This window comes from Atta cephalotes (genome assembly GCF_000143395.1).
Source record: "Atta cephalotes unplaced genomic scaffold scaffold00028, whole genome shotgun sequence".
In the NCBI taxonomy this organism is placed as follows: Eukaryota; Metazoa; Arthropoda; class Insecta; order Hymenoptera; family Formicidae; genus Atta; species Atta cephalotes.
Window position 1 is genome coordinate 3,628,802 of NW_012130092.1, and position 9,621 is coordinate 3,638,422.

The 9,621-nt window shown below is 33.5% G+C and overlaps 1 protein-coding gene across 3 annotated transcripts in view; it reads right to left on the bottom strand.

The window, feature by feature from the left end:
• Nucleotides 1–2,889: 2,889 nt before the first annotated feature.
• Nucleotides 2,890–9,621, bottom strand: part of LOC105620710 (alpha-actinin, sarcomeric) — a 21,683-nt gene continuing 14,951 nt past the window's right edge. The window contains exons 2-14 of one of the 3 annotated variants that reach the window (XM_012202200.1): nt 7,766–8,000; nt 7,182–7,517; nt 6,857–6,946; nt 6,321–6,406; nt 5,701–6,046; nt 5,342–5,618; nt 5,095–5,266; nt 4,776–5,012; nt 4,620–4,704; nt 4,372–4,475; nt 3,996–4,235; nt 3,178–3,474; nt 2,890–3,107 (exon numbers count right to left, since the gene is read on the bottom strand). In XM_012202200.1, the coding sequence (XP_012057590.1) occupies nt 2,949–3,107; nt 3,178–3,474; nt 3,996–4,235; nt 4,372–4,475; nt 4,620–4,704; nt 4,776–5,012; nt 5,095–5,266; nt 5,342–5,618; nt 5,701–6,046; nt 6,321–6,406; nt 6,857–6,946; nt 7,182–7,517; nt 7,766–8,000 (2,664 nt within the window). In that variant the 3' untranslated portion in view covers nt 2,890–2,948. The remainder of the gene's footprint in view (nt 3,108–3,177; nt 3,475–3,995; nt 4,236–4,371; nt 4,476–4,619; nt 4,705–4,775; nt 5,013–5,094; nt 5,267–5,341; nt 5,619–5,700; nt 6,047–6,320; nt 6,407–6,856; nt 6,947–7,181; nt 7,518–7,765; nt 8,001–9,621) is intronic. The other 2 variants (XM_012202202.1, XM_012202201.1) reach the window with 2 other exon arrangements.

A 9,621-nucleotide genomic window follows, 5' to 3' on the forward strand; every position in this document is an offset into this window, starting at 1 on the left:
ATGTCACAATGTGACATGTTTTATTAATGAAGAATATGTAAACTGTATCGAAGATTTTTATTTTGTATGTGAAATAAAAACATTGTTTAACCACACGTCTCTGTTGTGCATTTCTTAAAAAACGGGTCATAATAAAGGTATGAGCTATAATAAGATATAGATATTATGGCGTCTGAAGAGAAAAAGGAAAAATAGGATTTGCTCTTCCAAAGACATTTATCATATAAATTATTTAAAACAACTTAATTTGCTATACAAAGAACAGTAATCCGAAGACGATAAGTTGAAAAACGATAAATCAAAAACCATATATCATTTGATCAATGCGATAACAATTTTGATAAAACTATCTATTTTTTTATTAAAAAAGGACAGTTCATTAGTGAAAATCTTTGGTAGATTATTGATTTCTTTATGCTCCAACTAATCATATACAAGGAGACACAAATAAATAAAATTTTACGGACGCAACAATATGTACTTTTTTCAAAGATTTCTTTATTTTCCCCGATATTCTTGTATTTCACAATGTTATTTTTATTAATCTAAGAAGATGAGATGAGCAAAACAAGTGTACAGTAATAGCTGATAAATGTAATGCAGCGCGAGACGATCATGTTTCAGCGAGTGTCGTAATTTCATAAATATTGTCTCATAAAATAATTATAATTGTAAGTGTATGCTATACATATACAATGAGAATGTATTCGTTTGTATGACAATATTTGACATTCGCAACAAGGAATTCGATATCAACTTTCCGAATATTCGAACTTCATTTTAAATATTCGTTTGCGAATATCGTAATGAATTAGCTATCTGTATATAGTATGTATGTATGTATGTATACATATACATGTATATATATATATATATATATATACATATATATATATATATACATGTATATATACATATATATTTGGATATGAAAAATATACGTTTTTCCTTTTGGCATTACGTATGTTTTCCTTACGCATGTGTACATATACATGTGAAAAAGTGCGTGTGCGTTGTTTTACATGTATACTGTTTCAGCAGTTAACTTTCTGCTTTGGCGTATATTTCTCGTCTCTCTATGTGCCCAATATAGTATACTGTGAGAGAAATGAGATAAAAGAAATGAAAAATTAAGTAAATTCTCAAGAAAACACATTAAGATAGACATTGAAAAGCGCATTATAGCTGCAACAAGCAAAACACAGAGAAAAAAGAAAGAAAAAAGAAAGAAATTTACAGTATACTTTTGCCAATAAAAGTATTTCACACACGAGTATTTTTATCGAGAGATTGACTTTTCACAACGATTTAAACAATAATGATGACTCTGACTTCACTTTTGATAAGGCTGCGTCGCATTTAAACTGTGATACAAGAAATGATAGCTGCGATTTGGAGATTTACACGATGAATTCTATATTACAATTAGCGCCTTATCGCTCTTTGCAGATATTTATAAAAATAAATACTTCGAGAGAAAAGTATTCCGTTCACTACCGTAAAATAGATATATATCGGAGCGATATAATAAATAATTATTAAAGTCAAATAAATAAATAATTTGCTTCGTTCAGCATATTCGTTTCGCAATATCTTTAACATACGATTTACAAGGCGACGGCTTGTCGTTTAAAGATTCGTAATGCCGCGCTTATTAAAAAAATATGGGCATTATTCGATTTCGAGCGTACATTTTCTCGATTCTTAGCGAGAAGATCGATTTATATATCGTTAAGAATTCGTTATTATTACTTTTTTGAATTTTAACGATTTCTCTTTTAATTTGATGTTTGTGCGAACATTGATCTATGGCCTTACGGAATGTGCACCCGATATGCAATGTATAAAACTTGACAATTTTTAAAGGGGCACGTTTAAGTTATCGACGAACATAATACGATTATAAAATATAATGAAGATACAATGGATTCGGTCAGAAATATCCAATCCAAAAACATTGTTAAATTGTTATGCTATAATAGCAAAAATCGCAAGTCTAAAAATATATGTATATATATATATATATAACTCTTTCGCTGTATCAAATACAAAATGTAGGTTATTAGGACTTTAGAATAAATATCCAGTAATACTATTCTAATAATAATTCGGAGAGCCTCTAGTATCAATGCACTCACTAACTATGCATATCCAATTATGTGAGCCTTTTCTTTTTACCATAATTACCAATCTAAGACACAATTTCTTTCTATTACAAGACAAGAATTGCACAAGATCTTATCTAACATTGGCACTTACCATCCCAAAAAGAAAAAAAAAGAAAATTCGAGCTGTCTCGTTTCGGTGTAGACTACATAAAAGAATAAAAGAGCAAGCATGTAGCAAAACGTTCTAGAAGAGTACATTGATTTCGAACTTCGTGTCTACATATATTTATGTTTCCTATCCTTTTAACGAAAGGTATCTAAATATATTTGATACTCATTATTGTCACGTTAACAGACTTATATAAGTTACGTAAATCTTCTCTTTCCTTGTATATTTGATATGTGATTTCCATTCATGTGGAAGATATTCTTAATTATCTATTTTGACACACTTAGATCCCTTTGCGTTAAAATGACATCATCTGCTCTTTTTTATCTCAAATATTCCAATAACCTCGAGTGTGTGTATATGTGTGTACGTATACATACATACATACATTATATATATATATATTATATATATATATATATATACACACACGCACGTATAATTATTAATATTAGTGTAATGACATATTATTGAATGTATTGTACTCTTTCATACTGAGTTTCATTTTCGTAAAACGTATCGCCACATGAAAATACGTTGATGTGTTAAAGTATTAAAATAGTAGGAGTAATTTTGAGGCGTTCACTTGTCAATTGACAATATCTGATTCGCTTTATGTATCTTTTTTTTTATATTATTCCGCATCGAATAATATCGATTATTACGTAAATTTACAAATCAGATTCACCATATAGAGCCGTTGAGAAAGAGCGATAGTCTAATGCTCCAGGCACAGCGCTCGGTCCTTTGTATGGAGGCATTCGCTGAATGCAATATTCCGCCTGATCCGGTGGTAATTCTCGCCGCAATTCATCTGGCAAGATGTAAGGCTAAAAGACAAGAATTTACGAGTTAAACATGCAATCGCTGCATTGTCATAGAAATTCGAAGTATTCTTACCTTGTCACCAGCCAGAATACGGAAACTATCGATGACCTGTTCCGCTGTATCAGTATCAGTAGACTCACGTGTCATGAAATCGAGGAAAGCGTCAAAGTGCACATAGCCTGAATTATTAGGATCGACAATGGCCAGAATTCGTTGGAAGTCGATGTCGCCCTGTCTGTCCTTCCCAATAGAGTACCCCAGAGATACGAGGCAAGATTTAAATTCATCCGGTGCCAATCGACCTGTCCTGTTTTTGTCGAAATGATTGAAACTGCTGCGGAATTCATTCAATTGTTCCTGAGTGATTCCCTGAAATAGAAATATGTTTCCACTTGTTTTTAAGGAGGATTGTAAGCAACTTGGCAATATTATTCATATTATGATATACACTGCTAGTACTGAAAATCTATAGCATACGTATATGAACAGTAGATTTTTAGTAGTGGCAATATACATATTTACATATATCAGAACACGTATGTGAACGTAAGAAGTTTTTATGTTGATAGTTCACATGAGTTTTCTTTCTTCCTATGTTTCTTGTTTAGATAAACTTCATTTATTCAATAAATATATCTCATATAAAAAACTGCATATTATTTTGTATTGGCGTAACTTCATCGTTTATTATTATTTCAGAATCTTCAATTTCTTCACTTGATAAATCAGCTTTCTTTTCTTCTGGCATAACTTTTTCGATTAATATGTTTCAATTTTTTTGCATTTGCTTTTAATTATAAAAACATCTTTTCTCTTGTATACTCATAATTACAACTAATATTTCTTGAATGACGTATAATTTTATGATTATTTAAATGATATAGAAATACCTTTGAATCTCTGGTAAGAATTTGATTTTCAACTTCGTTAACGTTGCGATTGATCGATGTTAGAAGCTGTTCCCAACCAACGCGCAGCGTTTCCATGGTATATTGAGTGTAGCGGTTCTCGAAGATCATACCTTCCTGAACCGCTTGATGAATCTTCTCCAATTCTTCAAGATGAGTCTTGTATTGATATACAGCCTGTTCGTACTCTTTCAGACGATGTAACTGATCCTCGAGAGTTCCCTAAAGTATAAATATAACTTTTAGAAATTCATATATTATATTTTTATATATAATTATATATTTTTATATATAACTAATTATATATAAAATATATAAAAAACGACAAAAATCTCTACTTAAAGTAGAAATACCTCACCTGAAGACCGAGACCAATCGCAGTTACGGCATCTAACTGACGTTCTATCCATGGTCCAACAACATTGGCTTTTTCAGCGAATTGTCGTCTAAGCAGTTCATTATCTATTTTCACAATTCAGGAAATATCTTTTAAGAGCAATAAAAATGAGAAAATGTTCATTAAATCGTAATATAAATTTATATTTGACATGAAATTTATATTAGAAAAATCAAAATTAAATAATCAATATTAGAAAGCAAGGATACTTTGTTGTTTGCGAAGTTCAGCTGCTAGGGTACCATCACGTTGAGGGACTAATTGTCTAACGTCGCTCCATTTTTTAGTAAGGTCCTAGAACAAAAAGTATCGATTAATTTGAGAGTAATCTCTATATTACATCAATAATTTATTCTTCAACATACCATTGCAGTGAGAGTAGTATAAGGATTTTCTAGGCCGCCAGGAATCTGATATTGCTTGACAATGGATTCGACTTCGCGTACCAATCCCACAATTGAATTGTACTCTTTATCTGCTTCGCCTAGCGTAGCCTTGAATGCAGCGTGTGCGTCCATCAGACCTTGGATCTCTTCCATTGTATGGACGATAAACATGTCCACTAGATCTTCCCTAGTTCCATCCAACCAATTGTTGAATGGCTAAAAATCATGCGACGTCAGTCTATATAAAAAAAAGCTGACAACATTTTACGAGTCAAATTTTATGTAATCAAGTGCTCACAGCAGCGCGCTTGGCAAATTCCAGATGTAAGACGTCTATCTTCTCCAAGATTTTCTCGGCTTCATCAAGAGCTTGACGTCTACGTTGAGTGAGCGTACCCAAGCGATCCCATTGATCGCAAATGCGTTGGCATCTAGCGTTCACAGATGCGCTATCGTGGTACTCGAGGGTGCTATAACAATAGAATTTAAGTATTATAATGATCAAAATAATCTAAGATAGATTATTTTCAGAGTTTTGAAATTACTTAAGTTCTTGAGCAATAGCTGCGATTTGTTCTACGCGATCCTGATGAGCAGCGAGATCTGATTCGAAAGCTTCATGCTTCTTTTTCAGAGCCTTAAGTTCGTTTAATTTACACTGTCGGAAGTGTTGAGACGTAAGCATCTCTTCTTTGCCGGCGGTCCAATCCTCGTGAGCATCTGCCTTGTGCTTGAATTTTTGCGCCAAATGTTCCAATCGCTCCAGACGCATCATTTCGGACAATAACCAATCCTCGAACGTCTTTTCGGCCAACTCCAAATCTAAACATAATTTTTAAAATACTAGTATTTTATTCGAAAATATACAAAGAAACATGTACAAAAGGATTCTGATAAAACTCACTTCTCCATGCTTTATTTATGTCAGACACCATTTTTCCTTCTGTGGGCATATACGCCGGTCTGTTGCTCAACCTCAGTTTCGTCTGAAGGGTATTGAAATTCGTTTCCAGCTTGGCTTTCTGTTCAACACGCGGCGGCTTATGTTTGCGCCGATATGTCCTGTACTCCTCTAGTTTCTTCTGACAACCGGCGAGGGAATTATCAGTCTGTCGATTCGCGAGCCATGGTAGTGTTCGTCGTATCCATTCGAGTAAATCGGAAGCCAAGCGCTCGTATTCCTCCATAAGACGTTCGTTCTCTTGATTCACCTTCAATACCTTGCAGATTCTGTTAGCCGCTGTCTCTGCCTACAATAAGAAAATATTTTTCCCTTACAAAGAATTTTCAGATTACGTTTATACATTTGAAACGTGTGCAATTTACTTCCACTGAGCAAGATGCATGCAATCGTGGATATAGCCATCTAGAAATGTAAATAAGAAACTTGAGATATAAATATTAAATGTCTTGAATTTTTTGCTGCAAGTATTAACAATGTATTTCAATAATGCACACGCAAATATTTGACGTGTTTGTTATGGCTTGTAGGTCATAAGTTAATTCAAATTGAAAAACACACACCTTTTGAGCACCGCTAAAACAGTGGTAGTATGAAGAAACATAGGTCATCACAGCTCTCTCATCAGGCATTGCCGTATTTCGCATATCTAGAAAAACACATTCGAAGAAACTCAAACCATGCGTTGTTAGCGTAAGTTTTAACTTGCCGTTAAAAATTTAATTAATTTTAACGGTAAACAAGTCCAGCAAGAAGCGGAACACCATTAATAATTTATTATATAATTCTTATAATATCATATCTATACATATAATAAAAATGCGACGTCCTCCGCATAAACTATGTTGGCAAAGATATACACAAAATTCGATCGTAATATAATCTTATTTAAAAAATGTTATAGAACACAATGCATAGTTTGTTTCGGTCCTGGTGAAGTAATTGAATTAAGACAACAGCAAGGTGATCAATTAGCAGGTTCAAACGTCGTTATCAGTTAGCATACAATTCGTTTAATTATAATTCGCGTTAACGAAGGAACAGGTCGTTTTAACAACGAGGGTAAGGATGAGGGAGAGCAACACGCATTTTTTTACGCTGACCTGCTGGGCACCTTGGAACGCGTGGTAGTAGCAGGACACATACGTCATGATAGCTCGCTCATCCGGCTTGGGAGTGTTGATCAAATCTATATGATATCAAGGGAATATATGAACATTAAAGTGTTTATGCATGTCATTTCGATACTAAAGAATCCAATCGTTCCATCCTATACAGCGAAAGGCAAATATATAATCTCGGCGATTCGATATAATCATCTCCTCGATCCTAATAATCAAAATGTCGAACGTGTGTTCCGTATATTTCTATCGTATAAGATATCTATCGTAAGTATTTAATTTAATATTTGATTTGATACATGCCATCGGGATCTAACATGCGAGGAATGTCGAGATACTTTTCAGCGACATCGAAGGCAGTGTTCAAGTTTTCCAGGGGGTTATCTTTGCTGAGTTTATTGTAGTCGATCAAATCGGGCCGATGACGATGGATAAGAGCGCAGAACGCGAGACCATCCTTGAAGGACAAATGGAAGTTTTGAACGTTGACATTCTTGTACGGTGCCGTTTTGCGTTGGCACCAAAGTAACAGTCCTTCCTTCGCGGTCATCTCCTCTACAGAGATATCCTGGATTGCGAATCTCAAGATAATGGTCCATATCATTCCCAAAGTCATCTTTAGATTGCCGTCAACGATTTCTGTCAAAAAATTATCGATTCTTGAAGCATACAAGGTAAAAAAAATATAAATTATATTAAATATGCAATATTTTTATATTAATAAAATACAAAAGTGATGCACTAAAACACTAAAAATCTAATAAGCTTTGATTTCTATAACGTATTATTTGGCATAAAAAATATTTTTATAAAATCAATATACACAATTTAGCTACTATACTTTTTAAGCAATGATTTCGTTAAGAACTTTAAAAGGAAAAACATACCTTCCGCACCAATTGAAACTAGTTTAACGCCCTTACTAGCGATATAATCGAGGGCCTTGTTTACGTTGGCAATCTTGTGGAACCTCATTTTGCCTCTGTCGGGTCTTGGAAGAGTCTCACCTGAGATAACCTCAAGCAGTAACATCAGTTTCAACCCATTCCTGAAATCGTCTTCGATCGATTCGATGGCAGTGCCTGCTTTGCGTAGATGCGAGTTGCACCAAGCTGTGAATGTCTGAAAAGATAAAAAAAAAGGACCAATTAATCTGCGTTCAACATAAATTGGCACTGAACAAGACAAGGATTAATGTGCAATTAACACAGAAATGCACAGAAATCATAACACAGAAATAATAACATGGCAATTCAAAGACAGTTTGACAGTTTGCTTACTTTTTATATAAATTATATAAATCATGAGAAATAATCATTTAAAATGGGAGATTGAGTTTCTTTGCTATATGCTTAGTGTATATTTTAGTAGCGACCCCGATCCCTCCCGCTATATATATCTTCTGTCCTGATTCTTAAACCACGCTTTCTATCGTTCTATAATGATTTTCTGACAATCTTTTGATATCTTTCTGCAATTAACAACACATAATCTTGTTAAAAACGTTTTTGCATGTCTATGGCTATTTAAAATATACTAAAAAGAAATCAGATACCAGAGAGAAATCTGCAACACAATTTCTAACTCTCTAAATTCTTTGGAATGGAATCTCGCTCTGAAGAATAAAAATTAAGTCTTGAAAAAGAGTGGTTCAATTTTCTATCTTTAAGAGTGAGATTTCACTCTTTACAATAAAATGCACTTTACAAGTTTTAAAGAGAAATTAAAAAGATGATTGTTTACATTGTATCAGATTAAAATCTTCGCAACTATTGCTCTATGTATCAATTTCTAACATCAGCTTCCACGATATTTATCTTTTCAACAATGACAATTTTCACAATATAAAAAATTACACATTACATCTACATAATAATACAATCGAGGAATCTGGAGAAGGTGGTGAGCGAAAGTAAATCGAGTCGAATGTGAGTTTGCGGACGATTTATTCGAAAATCGCAAAGTAAAATGTGGCATTTGATTGAGATTATAAAAAAAAAAAAAATTCCAGGGATTGATAGTTGAGATTTTAGAGTTGGAAAAATATTGCGTGAAATTCAATACGGGCGGCGTGAAGCCCACGACGGGCCAATTTTGGACATGAGCCACCCTTCTAACGTCTCTGCACGCGTTCTAAGATCTATTTGTAAAACATCGACTCCTCCCGCGCTTGAGAAGGTATTAAAGCATTTTCGAAAGTATTTCCGAATAGGCCTGTTATTTAATAATTAAATTGTGTGAACGTAATTCTCTTTACGTTATCCAACGTAATGTACGTCATCATCGATCTTCGTAGAATATATAGGAAAACAGTTACAGTAAGGGGATATGCACAATGAAGAAACAGAGACAAAGAATAAGAATTTCAACCAATCAAAAACGATGCATTACAGAATACATAGTTTCTGATAGGTTGAAATTCTTATTCTCTATTCCTGTTTCTATTTTCTGTTCTTATTCTTTCATTGCGCGCAGTCTCTTAGAATCTCCGAATACGATCTCCGCGAAATATTCACGATTGATACAATACTTGTATAGCGTTCAGCAAATAAATAAAATATTAATATATTAAATGATATAATCAATAAATATTTTTCACTTGTCATACATCATATTTAATAATCACTCTGTGTATACATATACATACGTGTATATATGTGTATATGTGTGTGTGTGTGTGTGTGTGTGTGTGTGTGTGTGTGTGTGTGTGTGTGTGTGTGTGTGTGTGTGTGTGTGTGTGTGT